General features: G+C 36.9%; 1 protein-coding gene across 3 annotated transcripts in view; it reads left to right on the forward strand.

The window, feature by feature from the left end:
* The window catches only part of SHISA6 (shisa family member 6), a 522,224-nt gene that overhangs the window by 289,869 nt on the left and 206,672 nt on the right, over nucleotides 1-25,683 (forward strand). The window contains exon 3 of one of the 3 annotated variants that reach the window (XM_036756084.1): nucleotides 6,106-6,206. The exons of 1 other annotated variant lie outside the window; for it this stretch is intronic. In XM_036756084.1, the coding sequence (XP_036611979.1) occupies nucleotides 6,106-6,206 (101 nt within the window). The remainder of the gene's footprint in view (nucleotides 1-6,105; nucleotides 6,207-25,683) is intronic. One more of the 3 variants, XM_036756083.1, reaches the window with a different exon arrangement.

Raw genomic sequence — 25,683 nt, forward strand, 5'->3', positions numbered from 1 at the left:
GAGTACAGTGTATTTTTCAGAATCATGATTTCTGTTCAATATAAACTTGTAGAGTTGAAAGGATCTTAGGAAGTAAATTTAATAAACATCAACCACCTATTATATGATAATCACTGGGGACATAAAGATATGACATAGACCCTCTTTTCAAGTTGCTTGTAATCTACAGGAGAATGGGGAGGGAAACCTATTCACAAAAAACTGCAACATAAGAGAAAGTATAGAAAGTGTAATGAACTTCAGACAAAAGTCTCTGAGATTCCAGGCAAAATGCTATGAAAAATGTGAACAATAGAGTTCACATAGCTCAGAGAGTCAAGGAAGGCTTCAGACATGGGCTATGAAGAAAGATAAGGAAATTGGAACAAGAACAGGAGGAACTCAAAGGTATGAGGTGATATTATGGAAAAGGCTAATGGAGAGTTTGTAGAATACATACTATACACAGACTAGGGGATTCGAGGATCTCCATAATCTGGTTCTAACTTCTCTAACTATTCTCCTTTACATAACGTATATTGTGGTAGAGGAAGTTAGAGTCAGATAATGGAAGTCTTTGAATGCCACAATTATGAATTTACATTTAGTTCAGTAGGAATGCAGAGCCACTGAAGGTCTTTGAGTAGAAAAATGATGTGATCAAAGATAGTCTTAACACCCTTCAGCATAACTTTACAAATGAAGAAACTGGGACATCAAATTCTTAAATGACTAGCAGAACTAGGATTTAGAACCTAAGACTCTGAAAATTTAATCTTCACGACTTTCCTTTATACCACATAGGCTCCCACACCAGAGAGTTTTAGCAAATGAAGAAAAGACTTGTTTCAACACTTCTACTTCTTTGGAAGCTGATATTTTGGTTTTCTCTGTGTTGAGGGGAATACTTATAAATGTCAGCTGATGTCATCAACTATAGGGTTTGAGGTAGAGGCACACAGAAAAACACTATATTCCTGGTGAAACCCACTCCTTTCAGTCTTATTGAGCTTTGAAGACCAAGGAAAGAAGTAGAAGAGAGAGAAAAAAAGAGGAGTAACATTATAGGATAGTCAGAGAGATTTATTCTAACCTGTGTTAATATCAGAAGCTGAGGAGAAAAGAATCTGTAAAATAAGCAGAACCAGGCAAAAAATTTGCATGATGGGCACAGGATTGAACGGAAACAGTTTTGGAAGACTGATCAATCCAGTGGCCAATAATGACTCTGTAGAACTGACAGTGAACCATGCCTCTTACAAGTGGTGGATGATGGGTATAGAATGAAGGATACATTTTCAAATATGACCAAAATATTGATTTATTTTAACTTAACTGTATTACTTTGTTATAAGGGAAGACTCTATGAAGGGTAGGGCATGGGAGAAGGTGGAGGAAAAGTCATTCTAAATTTTTTAAGGGAATTAATAAAATGTTTTTAAAAATCCCAACAAATTACTCTGTTCCCTTTCATTGCCCTCTTGCTCCAGTGAGAGTCCTGTATCAGGGCTTTATCTTTACTGCAGTGACACAATTATTTTCTAGACTATATCAGAACTTCTTGATCTCTCTTTTGGATTTGCTTCCATGAGGCAGCTAGCTGCAGGGTTCAGCAAATTACTGCCCCAGGACAAATTTGACCCTTTTCTTTTTGTTTAGCCCAAGCTAAGAATAATTTCTACATTTATTAATGGTTTATAAAAAATCAAAAGAAGAATAATATATCACAATGCATGAAAATTATATGAAATTAATATTTCATTGCCCATAAAGAAAAGTTTTATTGGAACCCAGAGATGTTCATTCATTCACATATTGTCTATAGCTGTTTTGGTGCTACAGTGGCACAGCTGAGTAGTTAACGTGGCACCCTCTTATCTCTTCAAATAGTTGCTTACAATAATAACTTGACAACATTTTTAGTATCATGCATATCGCCATACAGTTTCAATTTATTTTATTACCAGCATATACCTATCATGTCAAAACAAGAGAAGAGGAAATAAAAAAATCTGTTATATTATTTTTAGTTTAGGGCCAAGATTAAATTTTTTCTGAATAGGAAAAATTGGCTTCAATCGCTATGATTTGAAAAATATTTTTAAAATACTTTAAAAATATTTTTGCTGCATACTTGATAATGTTTCTTAATGAATTTAACAGAAAATTGCAAGGCAAAATAGTGCTTATATGTGAAACTTATACTGTGATAAAGTCAATTCAACAGGAGCTAAGATTGAATCGTGTCTTGTCAAGTTGCTATATATATATATATATATATATATATATATATATATAGCACATATACACATATGTGTGTATGTTTTGTCAGAAGTTAAAACACAGAGCAAGGTTTCCTTTCCTATACATATTGGCAGCAGATATATTTTGCAAGTTAAAGCTACAATTCTTTTACAATTTTTACTTTTTCTCCAGTTTTATAGTTTTTTTGGACCTCGGTACAGGCAGAGAAAATGCAGAAGAAATAGCCATATTTCCAAATTCATTGAATTTTGAAACTGATGACCCTCCCACTAGTCTTAATTGGAAGTGATTCAACTACAGTGTAATGACATGCTAAAAAACAAATATCAAGAGAAGACTCTGATACAATTCCATAAATACCTTCCAAGAGATGGACATACTCAATTAAAATCAGATGCTTATGGATTGATATCAGTATTTGGCAATATCTATCATGTGAAAAGATATTTTCAAAGAACAAATACATTAAATCTGATCAGCATTAACAGACAAACATTTATGCACAATTTTGATGATGGGTACTCTAACTTTGAACCCCAATTCAGTGAAATGTTAATTCCGCAAAAGAATTTCATTCTCATTACTAGATCTATGTTACCAAAAAAAAGTTATAGAGAAGATTCTGGGAAGATGTTAGAGTTGGTCAGAAAATTCCAAACTCTCTAGATTTCCTCCACAAACAAGATAAAATGGTGCCTCAGGGCAAAGAGTAGTAAAAATGTTGGAGCATAATGGTTGTTCTCTTGGGACAATGGCAGATCTGAAGAAAAATCCCCTGATGGGGTTTGTTCCAGATGAAGAGTAAACACCCCTAGGGTAATTCCACTGAAATTGCAAGCCAGGAGCCCTGGGGGCAGCTGGGTTGGGAGATAGCCTCCACCCCAGCCACAGGAACTTTCACCTCCTGGACAGCATGGGAAGTCAGGTCTGAGCTGAAGAAAACTGAGAGAACCCCTGTTGATAAGGGATGCCAGACCCAGCTGTACAGCCCTGGGCAAGAAGAAACTAGCACACACCCAGTGAGTGCAGAAGCAGCAAGGCAGGGATGCTGCTGGCTGTGAGCACTTACAGGTGGGTGTAGGTCTTAGTTTTTGTTCCAAGCTAGACTTGAGAACTGAAGGAGAATCTGAGGCCAGAGGCACCATCCCTCATACCCTCATACTAGAGGTGATTACAAAAAAATAAGCTGCTACAAATTTAAAAAAAAAAAATGAGCAGGCAGAGAGGAAAGAATCCAACCATAAAAGTTACTATGGAAATAGAGAAGACCAGGGTTTGTCTTCAGATGAGGATATTGAAGCAAAAAAAAGCCTCTCTTACCCCAAAGAGTAATGTCAAATTACCTGCCCAAAAGAATTCATAGAAGAATTTTTAAAAGACTTTAACAATCAAATGAGAGAGATTGAGGAAAAACTAAAAAAATAAATAAATAAAAATAAAATGAACAATCCGAGAAAAGCAAGATTATGAAAAGAAAGTCAACTAAATAGAAAAGGAGATACAGAATCTTAAGGAAGAAAACAACTCCTTGAAAATTAGAATTAGGAAAGTGTAAGCCAATGAAGCTATAAGAGACCAAGAAATGATCAAATAAAATTTAAAAAAATGAAAAAATAGAAGAGAATGTGAAATTATCTTGTAAGTAAAGCAACTGATCTGTAGAACAGATCAAGAAGAAAAAACATAAAAATAATCAGACCACCTAAAAGCTATGATAAAAAAAAAGAATCTTGATACAATAATACAAGAAATAATTAAAGAAAATTATCCTGAAGCATTAGGACAAGAGGGAAAAGTAGAAATAGAAAAAATCCACTGATCACCCCCTGAAAGAGATTCTGCAAGGAAAACCTAATGGAATATCATAGTCAAATTCCAAAACCCCCAGCTCAAGGATAAAATATTACAAGCAACAAGAAAAAAAAAAACAATTTAAATATGGTGGTGCCACTATTAGAATCACACAAGACCTAGCAGTGGAAAGATGAAAAGACTGCAGGTCTTGGAACACTATATATCGAAGACCAAAAGAACTGGGGTAATGGCTGAAAATATCATACCCAGCAAAGTTAACTATAATCTTGAATGAAAAAAAAAGGGATATTTAATGAATTGTCACATGTTAAGGATTTTGTTAAAAAAAACCTAAACTTAGAAGATTTGTCATATAAGATCAAAGAGAAATATAAAGTGCATGCTAAAGACTAATTATAAGTAATTCAATAAAGGCTGTTTACCTTTTATATGAAGACATATAAAATGTTTGTCTAAGATGATTATTAGTAATTGAGTAGTTTGTAAGAAAGATTGGGGTAAACCTAAGCATGATATGATTTTAAAAAATAAAACTTTTGGGAACAGATAAAAAGAGTAATTATTTTATATAAATGAGGTGCAAGAGAAAGAACTAACACAGAGGAATTAGATGAGGGAAGAGGGCTGGTAGTTCTGGAACCCTACTTGCATCAGGAAAGTATTTAAGAGGGAACAGTACATACATATATACATACATATTTGTGCACATACTTACCCACATATGCATACATACACACATGTATGTTTGTATACATATGTGTATGTGTATATGTGTGTGTATATATATAGTATGCATACATACATATATATATATGTATGTATAAAAGTCTTCTAAATTCAGAAAGAAAGAAAAGGCTAAGGCGTTAGGAAGCAGGAAAAAAGATAAGGGAGAGATTTTTAGAGGGGCGGGTGAGGGAATAGCATAAGGGGAGGTAACAGAAAGGTATTTAGATCAACAGGAATAGAAAGATAAGGGAGGGATCCCTGAAGGGGATTTGTATTTAAGTTTTAATATTTTTTATAATCCATCTCTTTTTCCTTTTCTTATTGTGTATTTAAGTTTAAAATAAATTATTAATAAACTATTTTAAAGAAAACAAAAAAACTAAAAAACACCAAAAACAAATTGGACTCAGTTATTATTATTACTATATTTTTAATTTCATCAATTAAAAATACGTGGGAATTTGTTTTCTCTCTTGTTGTAACAAGAACATACAATATCCTTGATTTTGTCTCTTGCCCTTTAAAGCTTAAAATATTTATTATTTTGCTCTTTATTGAAAAATGTTTGCCATCCCCTGATATAATGGGAAGTACCTACCCCATAGGGTCAGGAATTTGACTTCTCCCTCAGACACTTACCAGCTGTATGACCTTGGTCAAGTCATTCAATCTCTCTTAGCATCAGTTGCCTTATCTATAAAATGGAGATAATACCTCCTACTACATGGTTATTATAAGACTCAAATAAGATAGCATATGTAAAGCTTTTAACAAACCTTGAGGTACCATATAAGTGTTAGCTATAATGTGTCTTTTTATTGCCTTATTTAATAACCATGCGTTATTATTTTTTCCCCAATGATGGAAGGGAGGTGAGATCATGAAAATGGAAGACAGGGATAGAGTAGAAAAAAAAATGAGAGAAAGAAAGAAAAGAATCGATGAAGCTTTTAAAACTGCAGAGAAGAGAACAAGAGGACAGAAAATAGCACAAACAGTAAAATTATATGTAGGTGTATGTATGTGTGTATATATATACATATATACACACACGTGTGAAATCTTTTTTATTCTACTATGAATATAGAAATCCTCATTTTATTTGGGGTTCAGATTAAGAATAAATTTAAAACAAACAAATATCCTTACAATATGAATACCATTATACCATGCACCAAGGAATATTTAGATAGTGAAATATAGTCCCTGCCCTCATTAATTTTACCATCCAGCACATTTCACATAAAGTAGTATAGAAATAATTGGCAAGTGTCATGGGTATGTCATGTAACCTTTCTCTTATCATCTGTTTTCCCACAGGGCTCTATGGGAAGGATGCTCACCGAAGTGGAGGCCCTGATCTCCATAACTTCATTTCATCTGGATTTGTCACATTAGGAAGAGGACACACGAAGGGTACAGTGGAAACCATTTTTTACTAAATACAAAGATTGTCTAGAGAAAGTCACTGAAACATTGAAGATGGTTTGGAGGCCAGACAATTTTCCTGGACAGGAATAAGGTTAATCTGTTGATGATTATTTCTAGTGATTTGGGATGCTTCTAGCAGAACTTACCAGGAGGTAGAGGATATGACACTGGAGAACATAATCCTTGGGTTGGGATAGGATGAGCAAGACAGACTCACACTGTTAATTTTGGTTAAGGAGGTCTGGGGGGATAGAGTAGCAAGGGATCTGTAGTATTTGTAAAGTGGATCTCTTTTTTTCCTTTCTAAACTAACATTTTCTATACTGATTTCTATACTCTGTATGCATTATGAGTTTTATTCTATAGACAGCCCAGCATTTCCAGTGTGTGTAGATATGTATATCTTGTACAATATAGGCACAAACCTAGATGTTAACCTGTCCCTAAAACCATAAGATGGAGCTTCTCTACTGAGTCTGTTTGTGATGTTGGCTTGCTAAGCATATGTGTAGGGAGATGTGACAGCCTGCTTGTTTACATTTTCAGTTTTAACAGAGTCATAATGGTGTTGTGAGAATTCTGTCACTACAGGAGTAATCTGGTCCAAATCCATCCGATTACTTTTCTACCACTCTGTATACCTGTGTAGAACCAATGTGAAATATATGCAGAAATATTTCCCTGTCTTCCTCTGGCTGAAAATGTGTCTATTGTTCCATGAGTGAAAAAGGAAAATTTGCAATATTTCTTACATTCCACTCACTTTTTTTTAAAACAATTCTCTGTGCAATGTTAATTCTACAGAGAAGAAAAAAATATGTACCTCTGTATGTTTTCTCTGTTGTGTGTGTGTGTGTGTATCTAAATAAAGTTTATCAAGGATACAGGTGATACTTGTGGGTACTGAGAGTTACAAGCCTGCACCAAGGACCCGAGTCCTACTTATACATGCAAACTTCTGGCTTCCACACATCCTCCTTCAGCTGGTGAATCTGATCCACAGATCTGGGTTGTCAAAAGGAACTTGGTACCAAGTTGAATTATTCTCTTTTATAAAAATGCAACATTAGCTCTGGAGGATGGAAGGTAGAAAAGAATATGTCAACAAGTTGATCATCCTTGAATAAACAATCTAAGTGACACTTGACACAAATATTAAATCATTTCCCACCTGATAAATCTTTTTCTAGCCCCTTCCTCTCATGTGTGTATAAATATATATGTATATATGCATATACATATATATATTCTCCCGCTTTGTCCTTTCTTAATACGTTTCTTTTTCTTCTCCCCTGTCAGTGCCATACACAGTGCTCATGAATATAATTTAGCCTTGCTATGGCATTCAGGGTCAAAGATGTTGCTGACTCCAGCTCTAGAATTAAACTCCATTGGCCTACTCGATATCCTTTAATGACCTACAATTTATATGATGAAACTAAATCTCTAAACTAATTAGGATAACCACAAACCAAACATTGATGTTGCTTGCTATTTTTGGCATAGAGACATCACTCTGGAGGATTTGGGCCATCTTTCAAAACCACCATTTTATTGGTACCAAAAAAGATTATATAAACAAAAAATACATTGTTGCTTCACTATAATGCTATACAAGCTTCATGTTCTACAACAATTCCCTAGAGGTTAAGTCCAACTTGTCACAAGGTTCACTGGGCATTCATGCTACCAGGGATTAGGCTCCAAAAGAAATCTGATGTATGCTGATTTTTCATCTCTGTTGAAAAATATTTTAAGATTAAGTGTTTGGGACAAATGTAGCCACAACTGAGCAAATGTACTAGTGTTCCTTTTCCACCCAGAAGCCTCAAGTCTTGCTTCATGCTAACAATAATGGAACATACAGGTACTTTAGCATGGTAAGTCCCTCAGGCAGTATTGAACTACCAACCACCCACTTCACTACCTTCTTGGGGTGCCAAGAGTGCCATATCCTCAGGGAGTTTATAACTAAATGTTTTGCATTTTCTTTTTCTCCTCTTTCTCTTACCTTCTTCTGCCTTCACCATTTCCTTTGCCTTAGGCATACCAAGGAGGTCATGTGGGAATTACTAACCTCTATGAATGCTCTTCTGCACTGAAGAAGGTGTCAGACTCAAGCTATGATGATTTCCCTCTCCACTCCATGCCCCACCAAGTCCCTACTCATAAATAAGGTTATACTTTGGGGACAGTACCCCCAGAAAAAGTCATATTCTATGCCATTCCATCTCAAATGTTTATATATTTGAAGTAAGGTTTAAACAAACATCAAAGCCTTAGAAAGTCAATTAAGTCAAAAAGGGAATCCTATAGTATATATAGGAGTGATAAGGGGGTTGGAAGTGAGACGAAACAATCCTATCGCTTTATGTTGGTGATATCAGAGGGCTAGTTTTCATTTGCAGTTGTATTGATTTGTGTTTAGATGAGACTTAGGTCTTTTTAAAAAATTACAAAGGAGTAGAGTTACCTTAAATCAGTTCCAGTTTAAATAACTCTAGAAACAGCACTGCTCACATATAATCTTAGCTGACAAATTTTACATTTGGGCAAGCATCTTCTTGGAACTAAGTCAGGAGGAATACCACAAAAGAAGTGACTGCCAGCAAAGACCAAGCAGAGCTCCTATAGTGCTTTTGCATGACCATGAAAAGATACTGAGCTTTTCATGGCAGAATGAACCTAATTCCTCTTTAATGTTTCTCAGAGTCTATATACGTGGCACCATAAATCAACTGGCCAGTTCAGTCAATTCAATGAGAAAGTCACGCAAGTGAGCAATATTGGCATCTATGCAGCCTAAGCCAATCTTTCCCAAATCTGTTTCACTTTCTTCACAGGGCTCTGCACTAGGACTTTCTTAGGTGTTATAAGTACATAAGATGAAAGCTAAATTTAAAGATAAGAGAAGTAACAGTGGCAGAATAGGCCACAACCCTCTCACAGGTGAATAAAACTATAATGACTAAATTACAGAATGAGGGGCATATAAATAAGGAAAGGAAAGATAGAAGATGGAGGGGAGTGTTTATTATAACCCCAAATATGTTCATGGATGAACAATGAAGAGAAGATAGCTCCTCTAGTCTCTGAACAAGAATATGCACTACTGAAGAATGGGAGAGATACCAAAAGGGAGGGATTAAATCAAGGGCAGTCAAAGGGGGAGGATATAACCCAATGAAAGGAAGGGATCCCACTGAAGAGTATTCCCATGAAGACTAATGTATATCTCTATAGAGGGAAATGGTGATTTTACATTGAATCTAATCAGAGGGAATTTTGTGCACAAAGAGAGCCCTTCTCCTGAAAGAGTCAAATGTCAAGATCTTGTCTCAGAGAAAAAGGAAAACATTTTCTGAAAGCAACTCATATCCAGAAAATAGAAAGAGGAAAGCAAAGCAAAACAAAAAATTGGATAGGAATAGAGAAGGGGAAATTTTGAAATAAGTGCTAAACTAAGAGGGATAAAACTAAGAGGGGAAAGAGAGGAAGAATTAGATAGCTAATTAAATGAAAGAATGAATGAAAACAAAATCAATGAGTTAAGAAGGACTCCAAAACTATTGAAAAAGTTGATTAACAGGAGTAGATGGATGAAGAAGGAGAGAGAAGAGAGTCTGTGAGAATACTGTTAGCGGTATAGTAGATTAAGCAAAACTGATCATTGGGACAAAGTAATAACAAAGTACTAACTAAGGGGGAATAAACAAATCCCAATTAAAAAATTACCAGAGACAAAAGCAGAAGAAAACATAAGTCTAACTCATATGACATTAAATGTGAATAGATTGAATAATACAATAAAAAGAGATTGACAGACTGTATAAGAAAACAAAACTTTGCGATCTGTTAATAGAAATCCATATAATAAGAAAAGACATAAAATAAAATGAAGGGTTGGAATAAAATTTACTGTTATCAGGTGAATTTGAAAAAGCAGAATTTAACATTCTATTATACATAGCCAAAAATAAAAATTCACAAAAATCATAAACTACAGGCCAATATTAACATCAAATATATGCTCTCCAAGTGGCATGACATCTTAATCCATGAAGGAAAAATTAACTGAATTGTTGCAGCACAGATAATAACACAATAATAGTAGGAGACTTTACTGTTTCTTCCTCAGAGTAAGATAAATCTAAAAAAAAGATAAAAGGGAAAATGTAGACTGAATAAAATATTGAAGAATTTCGAGCTGAAAGATTTGAGGTGCATTCTGAATGTGACCACTAAAGAAAATACAGCATCATATGGAACTTTTACAATAATTGAGAATATATTTAGGCACAGAGAAATTGTCAATACATGTAAAAAGTCAGAAATACTAATCATATTTTTACAGGTAATAATGTAACAAAATAGTGATTCAGTGAAAAAACCAAAGCAGAGCTAAATGTAGACTTAGTAATGAAATAGTAAATAACAAATGGGTCACAGAACAAATAATAGAAATAATTATGTGAATGACAATGATGATAATAAAACAACCTGCCAGAATTTCTGAGATGCAGCTAAAAAGATTCCCAGAGGAAAATTATATTTCTAACAGCATAATTAAAAACTAGAAAAGAAGAGGATTAATTAACTGAGTATGCCATATCCTCTGTGTTAAAACTTATCTATGAAATGAAATGAGGGGATGAGATGATCTATAATGTACCTTGCAACTTTAAATCCATGATCCTATAAAGATTTGATTACAATGCCTTAATAAAAATGTTGGTCCTAAACTGAGAGCTCTACCCAGGAGTGGAAGTCACAAACTACCCCTCTCCACACTCCTATCAATGCTAGGAACTGTGAGCTATTAAATGATCCCTGAAGCACATTATCCAACTTCTCCTTTTTACAGATGAAGGCCCAGAGATGTAAAGTGACTTTCCCAAGGTCACACAGGTAGAAATCATCAAGAACAAGGCTCAAAGCTGGATCCTCTGGTCCCTTTATATCAGAATTTCTTAACTTTTTTGTTTGTTTGTTTTTGTCAAGGACCCTGTTTGCAGTCTGGTGAAGATTATGGATCGCTTCTCTAATGCATAAAATAAAATGCATAAGTTTACAAGGAAAACCAATTATATTAAAATGAATATGTAATTCTTTTCCTATTCAAGTTCACAGATACCCTTAAATGTATCCACGGATGGGTCCATAGACTGCAGGTTAATTAACCTCTGCTTTTCCATTGCTTGATTCACCCAGGATCACACAGCTAGTGGGTAACAGAGGCAGAATAATAACCCAGTCTTTTGACTCCTCATCTGCCATTCCTGCTCCCTCCTTCAGAATGAATCTGTACACCACTGAAAGACATGGATAAGGGAGATCAAAGATTAATAGGCTACTGGTAAGATGTGACTAAGTAAAAAGCACAATCAGATTTTTATCTTTCAGTCTATAATGTCATATATATAAGCTATGTATAAATATGAAGTGAAGGGTAACAACAAAGAACCAGGGCTCTTGAAGTCATAATTATCTGGAACAAATAACTACTAGATTCTGGTAGCAATCATCTATATCCCAGTAAGTTATTGTGTTTTCATAATGGAAGGATAAGTGGTTGCTCTTGTGAAAACTTACACTTTCCTGGGGTTTTTTTGTTTGTTTATTTTTGTCTCCAAAATGTACCTTACACTGGAATTGCTATTTACTGCATGTTACCCAGTCTCATAAAAAGCCAAAATGCCATAAAAAAGATGTAAAAATTGGATCATGGCAACCAGGCTTTTGGGGTGCACTTAACTTATGTGAATTGGTACAGGCCCAGAGTTGTAAGAGGCTCAACTTATGGGAAAGGAAGAATATACAAGGAATTTGTTGTTGCTGCTGCTGTGGTTGTTGTTGAGTTATTTCAGTTGTGTCCAACTCTTTGTAACCCAGTTTTGGGGTTTTCTTGGCAAAGTTCCTGGGGTGGCTTGCTATTACCTTCTCCAACTCATTTTACAGATGAAGACCTGAGGCACCTAGGGCTAAATGACTTGCCCAGGGTCACACAGCTAGTGAATGTCTGAGGCCAGACCTGAACTCATGAAGATGAATTTTCCCAATTCCAGTCTTAGTGCTTTATCCACCTGCCCAAAGTTGTTGTTCAGTTGTGTCTGGCTCTTGGTGACCCCCACGGGAGTTTTCTTGGCAAAGATACTGGAATGGTTTGCTATTTCCTTCTCTATCTCATTTTACAGATGAGGAAACTGAGGCAAACCTAAGTGACTTGCCAAGAGTCACACAACTAGTTTGTGTCTGAAGCTGGATTCGAATTCAGATCTTCCTGAGTCCAGGCCCAGCACTCTATCTATCCATTCAAGAAACAGAACTTTTAAAATATTATTCAGCAAAGAAATCCCTCTCAATTGTGTCAGAGTAGCAGAAGTCATACAAGAAATATGACCAGAGCCACTTTACACTTGGCAAGAGCTGATATGGCTCATCTTCAAAAGTATCTACTCTGTCTAAGAACATCCACTTTCTACATCTAAGTCAACGTCTCAGGTGCCTGAAATTTCACCTTTATGTATAAGTTGTTGGGGTTTTTTTTGGGGGGGGTGGGTAAAAATAAGGATGTAATATTTTTTCTCACAACTAAGTTCATAGACCCTTAAAATCTCTCCACAAACCCCTTGGTGGTCCATGGATGCTACGTTAGTGATCTCTGGCCTAAAGGAAGATTTCTAATAAATTATATAGATCTTCTTAAAAAGGACTTATTTGCAAAATTGGACATGAATCACACAAGTTGAAAAGATATTGATTGGGCTATGAATGACACAAATTGCAAACATCTTCATATAAATGAGGTCACAGATCATTGAAGTAATGAGAAGTACATACATATTATATCACAACATATTCACATAAATAGGTCATTTTTGTATCATGTTGAAATTAACGAAGTGCTTTCCTCACAATAACCTTGTAAGTCCTATTAGTAGATTAAGACCTGGGTTCAAATCCCACTTCAGACTTTTCAAATCCACTTCAAACACACAGCTAGTTATGCTTTGTGAATCTGAGCAAATTACTTACCTCCACTATACCTCAGTGTCCTCATCTGTAAAATTAGGAAGTGGGATCCAATGGCCTCTAATGTCTCTTTCAGCTTTAAATCTATCCTGTGATCTCCCATATGACAGATATTAAAAGTGAAACTCATCAGGGCATTGAACAAGTAGGAGTCCAGAGACATGGGCTATCATCACAATCCTCCCACTAACTCACTGACAACCTTGAAAAGTTACTCCTCCTCCCTAGTCCTTGATCCTCTCATCTGTAAGAGATTAGACTACACAATCTTTGCCATCACTTCCAGCTCTAATATTCTGCAAATTAATTACTACCTTCCTTCAGTCAGTTTTGGTGGGATTAGAATAGATCTTCTGCTTTGGGACCTCATAAGGAGGAGAAGCTGAGGTGAAACAACTTCCCTGGGTGCCCTGAAAAATTTGGGGACCCACATACATCACAAAAACATTACTGTAGCAATTTCCTATATGGTTGAAAGCCTATCTGAAGCACCAAAAAACATCCTCAGTGATAAGAGCTAATAGTGTAGGGTAGCGGAAAGAATATGGCCAGAATCTGAAGTTGAAGTCCTGGGTTCAAATTTTAATTCTATTTTATACTACTTATCTCATCTTGGAGAAAAACCTGACTTAATTATACCTGTCTTTTTCTCTGCTCAGAGAGTTTAATTCTGTCCACTAAAGGTCTCAGAGGTTTCTGTATTATAGGTCAGAAGCCCTCCTGGAATTTGTCCCTGAAGAAGCTCAGAATTCCTAGCCATATTGATAAGATAAAGGAGAGCTAAGGTTGGCTAATGTTTACAACTCAGCAATGGGAAGATGTAGATGAAAGAGTCACTAGGACAAGAGCTGGAGCTCTGCCATCTTTCCTGGATTTGACTTATTGGTTTCTCTTTTTTCTTAGAGAGCTTGACAGCACTGGTTTTGGCTTTCCACAGTTGACTACTTCTGTAGTACCTAATTACAGGAGACATTTTTTTTAAAACAACGATGACCATGATTGTTAAATATGTTCAGAATTTCTCTCTCTCCCTCCCTCCCTCCCTCTCTCTCTCTCTCTCTCTCTCTAACTGGAAGTATAGGGGATAGAGTTCTGAACATAATTACTAGGAGCCCCTTGTCAGTCAACTACTGGCCACTCCCATTAGCTCTAGCTCCTCTCACAAACAAGTGATGTATGCCAAACACACGCTGGCTTTCTGTCAGATACGTCAAAGCCAAATCCTACCCTCTCTTCACTATCAGTCCTCATCCTTGCTCTCAAATTCTAGCATGTGACAGCTGATTGAACGACTTTGGGATCAGAAGGGAAATAATTCTTTTCAGCAAAGAAAAACAAATTATAAAGAAAAAAACCCTCCCTTTAAGCCTGAAAACAGCTTCAGCGATGGTTGTAAGTAACTGAATAAAGACACCAAGGAGACTGATAGGCAGAGGGAACTCCCCTTTGCTCCTGATCAGTGAAATGGCTAAATTATACAAGCATTACTATCCTTTTGCCAGAGGGAGTCTTAAAAGAATTCCCTTGAGAAGGAGAAATATATTCCTAGGGGCCTAAAGTGGGAGTCTATTCTCTGATCCATTATAAGGCGGGAAATCAATCATACTGTAGTAGAAAGAACACAAGGCTTGAAGTCAGAAGACTTGGATTCTAATCCCAGGTCTACCACTTACTGATTTCATTTTCATGAGCCACGGCTTTATCATTTGTAAAATAAAGGTAATCCTACTTGAACCACCTACCTCTAGAAGCTGTTCAATACAATAATGTATACAGTATTCTTTATAAATCATGAAGAGCTATTCTATCAATGATAAATGTTTATTAAGTGCCTATTATGTGCCAGGTTCTGTATTAGATGCTGTCAATCAACACTATGTTAAACATTGAGGATTAAGAGAAAGGCTTGAAACAGTCCTGGCATTAAAAGAGCTCATAATCTAATAAGGGATGATGAAACATAAAAAGAAGAAAAGAGGGAGGGGCGATGTGTCCCAACCAGAGACTTCATGAAGTCCTATAGCCAGTTTGAGAAATGATCTGAGTAAATTACAAAGTTCATTTCACCTCACAGAATGATGAGATTCTAGATATGAATCCAGGAGGTCATCCAGATCCTCAGATACAAAGAATGAAACAATCCTAACTCTCAATGAATTTACATGATAATGAATGTAATGTCAACTATAATTTTTCTGTGGCTCAGTTTCCTTATCCATAAAATAAAGGATTGGAGTAGACTATATAGCCTCTGAGGTCCCTTCCAATTCTCCATCTATGATTTTGTTGTTACTTCATGGGGTGTTCAGGCCCTAGCCCCAGGATCATGTCTCTGGGAACCTCCCACTTTTGCAGTAGGGGCCTGTTCTGTGCAAAAATTTTCTCTCGTTGCAGAACACATTCTCTTATCAGAACAGACAGAGGGTTGCCTGGCCCAAGGATTTTTGCCCCTGGCTGGCCCAAGGACTCTTCCTCCCACCAGATCCCAAGTTCCATGTCTCTGACAACTCCCTCAATGTCTGGTGTACTCCCTACACTTTCCCATCCATTGCTCTCAGACACCTGGATTACCTTAGATTACCTAATTAGAAATCCCTGGCATTCCTTTCCCACGCCCCCTTTCCGTATAAACTCCAGCACCTTTTGCTAATGTATTACAATAAATTCTTTGCCACTTGATTAAGAGAAAGTTTGAGTGTGTGAATTCATTCCAGGCAACTCTGCCTTGGCATTCTCATCACTACCATTTGCTTGTTATTTTTATTCTCCTTCTTTCACCTTCACTGTGTGTGGTAGCAACAAAAAATGGAAAAACAGGACTATTGGGTAGACTAGGAAATTCACTTAGATAATTTCATACATATTCAAGAACCTTTCATAGCCCTGACCTGACTTAAAAAAGCTGGGGTCCACGTCTACATTAAAAGATTTATTATAGTTTTAGAGCAGGTCACCTAAAGGGGAGGAGTTCATCTCATAGGCCATAGAATGTGAAGGGACCTCAAGGGACTTTATGGATCATCTAGTCCAACCTCCTCATTTACAATTGGGAAAGCTACAACCAGGGAGAAATTGCTTCCTCAAGACCAGAGCTCATTGATAGCTGAACCAGGAATTTCTCTTTACTTTGCATATCAGAATCATGGTTACTTGATTTTTCTCTGTCCTTAGGGAGGGCTACTCTGTAATTATAAACAAATGGGAATATCACCCATCAATAAGAAAGAGTACATAAAGCACTTTTACACCTACAAGATGTTTTACTCTTTAGCCAACTGGTTTTTCTCCCTGGAAACATAATTTCTAATAATGCTCAAATACTAAATTTGGAAAGTGCTCTGCAGCTCTATGTTCTAACTCAAAGGAGATATAGAGAAAGAGCTATGACACATCATGATGCTATGGAAAGTATCCTGGCTTAGGAGTGAGAAGACCTGGTCTCTAGTCCAGGCTCTTATATAGGCTGTATGTGATCTTTATTGCTTCCTCTCCCAAAATCTTAGTTTCCTCATCTGTGAACTGTAGGGGTTAGATTGTGTAATGTCTAGATTCCCATCAAGAAATAGCATTCTGTGGTTCCCCTATAGGTGTAGGTGCACAAAGAAATATAGACAAATACATAATTTCATATTCTCTCATATCTGGTATTTTGAAACTCTTCTGGGAATTATTTTTTCTTTTTTAAAATATATTTTTATTTATTTCATTAAATATTTCCCAATTACATACATAATTTTTTTAAGATTCGGTATCTAAAATTTTGAATTCCAATTTCTTTCTCTCCCTTCCACCCCTCAAGAAAGCAAGAAATATGATATAAATTATGTATGTGAAGTCATGCAAAGCATTTCCATATTAGCGCACACACACACACACACACACACACACATACATACTCAAGAAAAAAGTATGCTTCATTCTGCACTCAGAATGCATCACTTCTCTCTCTGGAGGTGGATAGCATTTTTCATCATGGGTCCTTTGGAATTGTCTTGAATCATTGTCTTGATCAGAGTAGCATCATAGTCGATCACAATATTGCAATTCTTGTTTGCAATATTCTCCTAGTTTTGCTCACTTCTATTTGCATCAGTTCAGATAAAACTTCCAGGTTTTTCTGAAACCATCCTACTTGTCATTTCTTCCAGCACAATAGTTTTTCATCACAATCATATGCCACAATTTATTTAGCCACTCCCCAACTGATGGGCATGGGATTTGTTTTTTCTAAAAGCCTTTTAGAGATTCATGTATTAACTCTGGTTTCTTCCAGCATCTTCATCATGCTTACTCCTTTTCTTATCCTTCTTCCCTGCTGTGGACTATAGATGTTGTTGTTCATCCTTTGGGTTTTTTTTTTTTGGAAGATGACCAATGACGTGGGTGATGTCTTGACTTGTGTGTGAATTGGATTTAAGTGAAGCAGAGTTGCACAAAGTCATCAGCCTCACACTCTCTTCCAGAGTCATTGAAGCCCAGTGGCAAAACAAAAGTCAATACAACTGTCAGTGATCCAGGATGCAGTGGGTGACCTTGGAGTCCTTTGATGCCTGACCAAGCTCTGAGCACTCCATAGCACCTGCTTCAGCTGCCTTCATGACAGTTGGAACAAATTGTTCTCATTCACCCATTCTGCTGGAGAAAGTTTTCACATGCATAGGGTAAACATCCCTCTAACTCACTGACAGGTTTGAGGCCTGTCAGATACTCTCAACCTGCTTTAGCCTGTCTGCCGAGATGGTTTACTGGGGTGTACTCTCTGCATGTGCTACATTTCTTGGAATCACAGGGAAGAGTTGGGTGAAGGTGGACACCAAAGATAGATAAGTAGCCCTGAAAAGGGCTGAGCAAGCCCTCACCCCAGAAGTGCTAGTCTTCCCTTAACACCCTATACACCCCATAGACTACAGTACCCATTTAGAGACAGAATGCTTTCAGAATACATATACTAAAACTTTTCTCCAAACAGTTCCCTCCCAGGAAGCAGTATGATTGGAATGCACAATATTTCTTGATTCTTGCCAATTATGCTGTATGCTTTGAAATACAGATGGGCCCAGGACATTGATCCCACTAAAAAGTACAGTGTGGTTTAGGAATCCTTCTGCCACTTTATGTGTATATAATTTATGGCTGAAGTCCAAACTCCAGTTAATGTCAGCTAATCATTCTTTTTTTTATTTTTTTAAAATTTATTTAATATATTTAGTTTTGAGCATTGATTTTCACAAAAGTTTGAATTACAAATTTTTTCCCCACTTCTACCCTGCCCACACTCCAAGATGGCATATATTCTGGTTGCCCCATTCCCCAGTCAGCCCTCCCATCTGTCACCCCACTCCCCTCCCATCCCCCTTTCCCTTCTTCTGTTGTAGGGCAAGATAAATTTCTATGCCCCATTGCCTATGTATCTTATTTCCTAGTTGCATGCAAAAACTTTTTTTTTGTTGTTGTTGTTTTTGAATGTCTGTTTTTAAAACTTTGAGTTCCAAATTCTCTCCCCTCTTCCCTCCCCACCCACCCTCCCTAAGAAGTCAAGCAATTCAACATAGGCCACATGCGTATCATTATGGGAAACCCTTCCACAATACTCATGTTGTGAAAGATTAACTATGTTTTGCTCCTTCCTAACCTATCCCCCTTTATTGAATTTTCTCCCTTGACCCTGTCCCTTTTTGAAACTGTTTGTTTTTGATTACCTCCTCCCCCCGTCTGCCCTCCCTTCTATCATCCCCCCTTTTTTATCTTCTTCTTCCTTATTTCCTGTGGGGTAAGATACCCAATTGAGTGTGTATGTTATTCCCTCTTCAGGTCAAATCCGATGAGAGCAAGATTTACTCATTTCCCCTCACCTGCCCCCTCTTCCCTTCCTACAGAACCACTTTTTCTTGCTGCTTTTATGCAATTTAATTTACCACATTCTATCTCTCCCTTCATCCCTCTCTCAATATATTCCTCTCTTATCCCTTAAATTGATTTTTATCTTTTTAGATATCATCCCTTCATATTCAACTCACCCTGCGCCCTTTGTGTGTGTATATATTTATATGTGTATATAGACACATATATGTGTATATATATATATGTATATATATACATACCCACATATATACATACATAGACACACACATATGTATATATGTATACACATATATATATATATATGCATATTCCTTTCAGCTACTATGATACTGAGGTCTCATGAATCATACACATCATCTTTCCATGTAGGAATGTAAATAAAACAGTTCAACTTTAGTAAGTCCCTTATGATTTCTCTTTCTTGTTTACCTTTTCATGCTTCTTTTGATTCTCATGTTTGAAAGTCAAATTTTCTATTCAGTTCTGGTCTTTTCACTGAGAAAGCATGAAAGTCCTCTATTTTATTGAAAATCCATATTTTGCCTTGGAGCATGATATTCAGTTTTGCTGGGTAAGTGATTCTTAGTTTTAATCCTAGCTCCATTGACCTCTGGAATATTGTATTCCAAGCCCTTCAGTCCCTTAATGTGGAAGCTGCCAGATCCTGTGTTATCCTGATTATTTTTCCACAATATTCAAATTGTTTCTTTCTGGCTGCTTGCAGTATTTTCTCCTTGACCTGGAAGCTCTGGAATTTGGTGACAATGTTCCTAGGAATTTTCTTTTTGGGATCTATTTGAGAAGGCAATCTGTGGATTCTTTTGATTTCTATTTTACCCTCTGGCTCTAGAATATCAGGGCAATTCTCCTTGATAATTTCTTGAAAGATGATATCTAGGCTTTTTTTGATCATGGCTTTCAGGTAGTCCAATAATTTTTAAATTATCTCTCCTGGGTCTATTTTCTAGGTCAGTGGTTTTTCCAATGAGATATTTGACATTGTCTTCCATTTTTTCATTCCTTTGGTTCTGCTTTGTAATATCTTGATTTCTCATCAAGTCACTAGCTTCCACTTGCTCCAATCTCATTTTTAAGGTAGTATTTTCTTCAGTGGTATTTTGGACCTCCTTTTCCATTTGGCTAATTCTGCCTTTCAAGGCATTCTTCTCCTCATTGGCTTTTTGGAGCTCTTTTGCCATTTAAGTTAGTCTATTTTTTAAAGTGTTGTTTTCTTCAATATTTTTTTCAGTATTTTTTTGGGTCTCCTTTAGCAAGTCATTGACTTGTTTTTCATGGTTTTCTTGCATCATTCTCATTCCTCATCCCAATTTTTCCTCTACTTCTCTAACTTGCTTTTCCAACACCCTTTTGAGCTCTTCCATGGCCTGAGATCAGTTCATGTTTTTCTTGGAAGCTTTTGGTGTAGGCTCTTGCACTTTGTTGACTTCTTCAGGCCATGTCTTTTGGTCTTCTTTGTCACCAAAGAAAGATTCCAAAGTCTGAGACTGAATCTGGGTGCATTTTCACTGCCTGGCCATGTTCCCAGCCAACTTACTTGACCCTCGAGTTTTTCGTTGGGGTATGACCGCTTGTAGAGCAAAGAGTACTTTGTTCCAAGCTTGAGGGGATATGCTGTTGATTTCAGAGCTATCTCTATATAGCCAGCTCTGCCACCCCAGCACTCCTCCTTCCTCAAGAACCACCAACCCAGACCTGATGCAAATCTTCAGCAGACTCTTCACTCCTGCTCTGATCTGCCACTTAATTCCTCCCACCACGTGGGCCTGGGGCCAGAAGTAACTGCAGCTGTAGTTCTGTAGCTGCACCTGCCCCGCTGCCCCTGGGGCGGTGGCTGAACCTCGAACTCTGTCCCCCGCAGCTTTTCCCACTAACCTTCTCTGTTGTCTTTGGTGTTTGTGGGTTGAGAAGTCTGGTAACTGCCACAGCTCACTGATACAGGGTGCTAGGGCCTGTTCTGCCCGGCTCCTGGTCTGGCTGGTCCTGCTGCCTCCCACACTGAGCTCCACTCCCCTCCACTCCATGCACAATAGACCTCATCCAGCGACCATCCAGGCTGTCCTGGGCTGGATCCCTACTTCCCTCTGCTATTTTGTGTGTTCTGCAGTTCTAGAATTTGTTCAGAGCCATTTTTTATAGGTTTTTGGAGGGACGTGGTGGGGAGCTCATGCAAGTCCCTGCTTTCCAGCCTCCATCTTGGCTCCACACCCCAGCTAATCATTCTTGACATTAGCCAGGGAGATCTCTTGCAAAGACTAGTTGAAATAGGCTAACAAATTACCAAAGGCACAGAGGACATTTTCAGAGATTGGAAATGCTATTTAATGCTTATGTTAAACTTTTCCGGTTTAATAATGATGTATATTTTGAATATTTTTCTCAAATTTACAAAACACCAGACTGCTCAGGGCAATAATGTTGACATTACCCATGTTTTAAAATTTAGTGACCTTTAGACATCCCCTGAAGTAATACCCTATAAAGTAAAGTTTATCTCTAGGCAATACCTTATAAAGAGAATTTCCTCTAGGAATTTTGAATCCTAGCTTCCACCTTCTTTTGCTTCTGTCATATACTGCACAATTTTTTTGCTACACACACGCACGCACACACACACACCTTGTCCACTGTTCCTCTCAGTGACATTCTCTTTGTCTGAGAATATGAGACTGGAGCTATACTGGAGCTCATATTTCTTATATCCATCTACATACTAAGAAAGGTACAGGAAACAGCTCTATCAACCTGTACCATGAAAATGATTTGTGTTCCATATTCCATTCAGATAACTTCCTTTCAAAGGCTCCTCCTACTTTCCTTACACCATATTATCCATCATTCCTCCCATCTCACTGTAAGGGAGCTTTTAGCTCCCACTAAATGGTTTTCCAGCATATTCCCTAACACACTTCAGACTACCACCTTTGTAACATTTTAACACAAGATCAAAGATTGATAGATAAGAAAATGAGGATAAGGGGGCTAAAGCCAGAACAATATTTTATAAACCATCAAGGATCTATGACTGACATCTTCATTCCCTAACAAGTAGATCTTGTTTCTGACTAATAATTCTTATAGTCAGCAACCAAAACCACTCAGAATTGTGTTCTTGTCTTGCAGGTTTGAATCCCTAAAGGGGTAGAGGGAGAAAGAATACCTTGTCTTGGGAGCTACAGATTTGAGCCACTTATGGCTCAGCACAGTGCCTGGCATGTAGTAGGTACATAATAAGTATTCATTCATTAATATTTGACTTGGATCATGAATATGATGAAATCATCTTCAAATATTTATATTAAGGTTCGTAGGGGAGGATACTGTTCATTCACTGGCCACAAAGTGGGAGCCTGGGAAAGTATTCATTTTTTTTCTGTACTTGGGGTACAGAGATAATGCCGTCCCTACTTCTAAGGATCCTTCATTGTTTTTTAGGGAAACATGTACACATATAAGAAAATATGAAATAAATACAATGCAATTCGTAATTGAATCCTAACAACTGAGGGAATCATGAAAAGTTTCTTATAGGAGATAGCACTTATCTGTGCTTTGAAATGAGCTGGAGGCTTCACTAAGCATAAGTGAAGATGGTGAGTATTATAGGCATGGGAGCATGTAAAAAAGCACAGAAACACATTTTTCCAAGATCAAGAAGCATGCCAGCCTGAATGGAAAGCAGAGTGCACAAGAAGGAGTAATGTGTAATCAACCTGGCCAGATAGGTATTATTAGCCTACATGAACTCACACTGAACCATCAGCCACTATTACCATTAGTCATTTAGTGACAGTGGATGAGGAAGAAGCAATACAGTATAGTGTGAAAAGCAGCTGATCTGGAGAACTGGTTCAAATGCTGACTTCATGCTTTACTAGTTCTGTAACTGTGGCCAAATCACTTAATGTCTCTGAGTCTCAATTTCCTCATCTATAAAATGGATACAATGCTACTTAGACTATCTAATCCATAGGTGTAAGGAAAGCACTTTGTAAACCTTGAAGTGTTACGTAAATGTCTTTGTCATCATCATCTACCCATAATGTTCAAAGCAGTATTCTTGCTTTGGGAAGGAGACTGGGGAAGAGGAATGAAAGATGATAGATTTAGGATGCAGAATGATACATATATGTTGAGACAGGACCAATATGGGAATTTGTTTTCCTTCACTATGGATATTGGTTAATAGGTTTTCTCTTCTCCCTTATTTTCAAGGGAGAGAAAATAAATGCTTGTTAATAAAAAAAATCTTTTAAAAAATGAAATAAAAAATTACTTCTTAGCTCTCAGAGTTTCCAGTCCAGTCGAAAAGAGAGTGCACACACATATACACACAAAACACATTTTCATACCAAAATAACAAAGTCCATTAGGGAATGGGTGAAGGAAATGAGCATTCATACAGTGCTTACTATGTGCCAGGTACTGTTGTAAGGGCTTTTTACCATATTATCTCATTTGAACAGTACAAAAACCTTGCAAAATTTGTAAAGTCCCCTGTTTATAGTTGAGGAAAATGAGGCAAACAGATTAAGTGACTTACCCAGGGTCACACAGTTAACTGAGGCTGGATTTGAACTTCACTCTTCCTGATTCCAGTTCCAGCCCTCAATTCACTTCACCTCCTCTCCCTGCCTAGTAGCTTTAAAGCATGGCTGAGGCTGTAAAAATTCTGGGATACATAGGCAACTGCTCACTTACATTTACCTTTTGTGTTTCTCTTGACTTTGGTGTTTGTATTTTGGAATTTATACCAGCTCAGGTGTTTTCATCAAGAATACTTAATATTTTATTTAAGTTCTGTGTTCCCCTGTAGGATTATATTCCATATTTCCATAGTTATTCTAGTTTGTATGCCTATATATTTTGATGTTTCAAATATCCTATTCTAGGCTCTCCACTCCTTTATGGTATTGTAGCTGGTATGTCTTGTGTGATTCTTTTTTTTTGGGTACTCAAATGCTTTCTCTATGCCTGCCTACAGTACTTTTTTTTTTCTTTTTTAATTTATTTTTTATTTTTAGCTTACAACACTCAGTTCCAAATGGTTTTGAGTTCCAAATTTTCACCCTCTCCTTCTCCTCCCCCTTCCCCCCCAAGATAGTATGTAATCTAATATAGGTTCTACATATACCTTTACATTAAACTTATTTACACAATAGTCAAGTTATAAAAAAGAATTATAACCAATGGAATGAACCATGAGAAAGAAGAAACAAAACCAAAAAAAGAAGGGAAAAAAGAGAGCAAATAGTTTGCCTCAATCTGCATTCAGACTCCATATTTCTTTCTCTGGATGTGCATAGGTTTTTTCCATCATGAGTCTTTTGGAGCTCTCTTTGAACCTTGTGTTGGTAAGAGGAGCCAAGTCTATCAAAGTTAGTCCTTACAGATATCCTGTGTATAATCATGTATAATGATCTTTTGGTTCCGCTCCCCTCACTCAGCGTCAGTTCATATATGTTTTTCTAGGTTGTAATGAAGTCCATCTGTTCCTTATTTCTTATAGCACAATAGTATGCCATTACATTCATATACCACAACTTGTTTAGCTGTTCCCCAATTGATGGGCAATTGATTTCCAATTCTTTGCCATCACAAAAAGAGCTGCTATAAATATTTTTGTACATATGGGTCCATTTCCCATTTGTATGATCTCTTTGGGATAAAGCCCTAGAAGTGGTATTGCTGGGTCAAAGGGTATGCACATTTTTATAGTCTTTTGGGCATAGTTCCAAATTGCTATCCAGAATGGCTGTATCAGTTCACAAGTCCAACAATGTAACAATGTTACAATTTTCCCACATCTTCTCCAGCATTTATGATTTCCCTCTTTTGTCATGTTAGCCAATCTGACAGGAGAAATGTGGTACCTAAGAAGTGTTTTGATTTCCATTTCTCTATTCAATAGTGATTTAGAACAGTTTTTCATATGATTATAGATATCTTTAATTTTTTCCTCTGAAAACTGCCTGTTCATATCCTTTGACCATTTATCAATTGAGGAATGACTTGTATTCCTAGAAATTTGACTCATTTCCCTGTATATTTTAGATATAAGGCCTTTATCAGAGACACTGGCTGAAAAGATCCCCAATTTTCTGCTTCCCTACTAATCTTTGCTTCATTGGCTTTGTTTGTACAAAAACTTTTCAATTTTACATTATCAAAATTATCCATTTTGCATTTTGTAACACTCTCTATCTCTTGTTTGGTCATAAGTTCTTCCCTTCTCCATAAATCTCACAGGTAAACTATTCCTTGCTCTCCCAAATTGCTTGTAGTATTCCTAAATTTATTCATAAATCATGAGCCCATTTTGACTTTATTTTGGTATACAGTGTAAGATATTGGTCTATGACCAGTTTCTGCAATACTATTTTCCAGTTTTCCCAGCAGTTTTTGTGAGATAGTCAATTTTTACCCCAGAAGCTGAATTCTTTTGGTTTATCAAAGACTAGATTGCTATAGTCATTGACTACTGTGTCTTGTGTACCTAACCTATCCCACTGGCCCACCACTCTATTTCTTAGCCAATTCCAAGAAGTTTTGATG

Source organism: Trichosurus vulpecula, chromosome 4, assembly GCF_011100635.1.
Source record: "Trichosurus vulpecula isolate mTriVul1 chromosome 4, mTriVul1.pri, whole genome shotgun sequence".
Lineage (NCBI taxonomy): Eukaryota > Metazoa > Chordata > Mammalia > Diprotodontia > Phalangeridae > Trichosurus > Trichosurus vulpecula.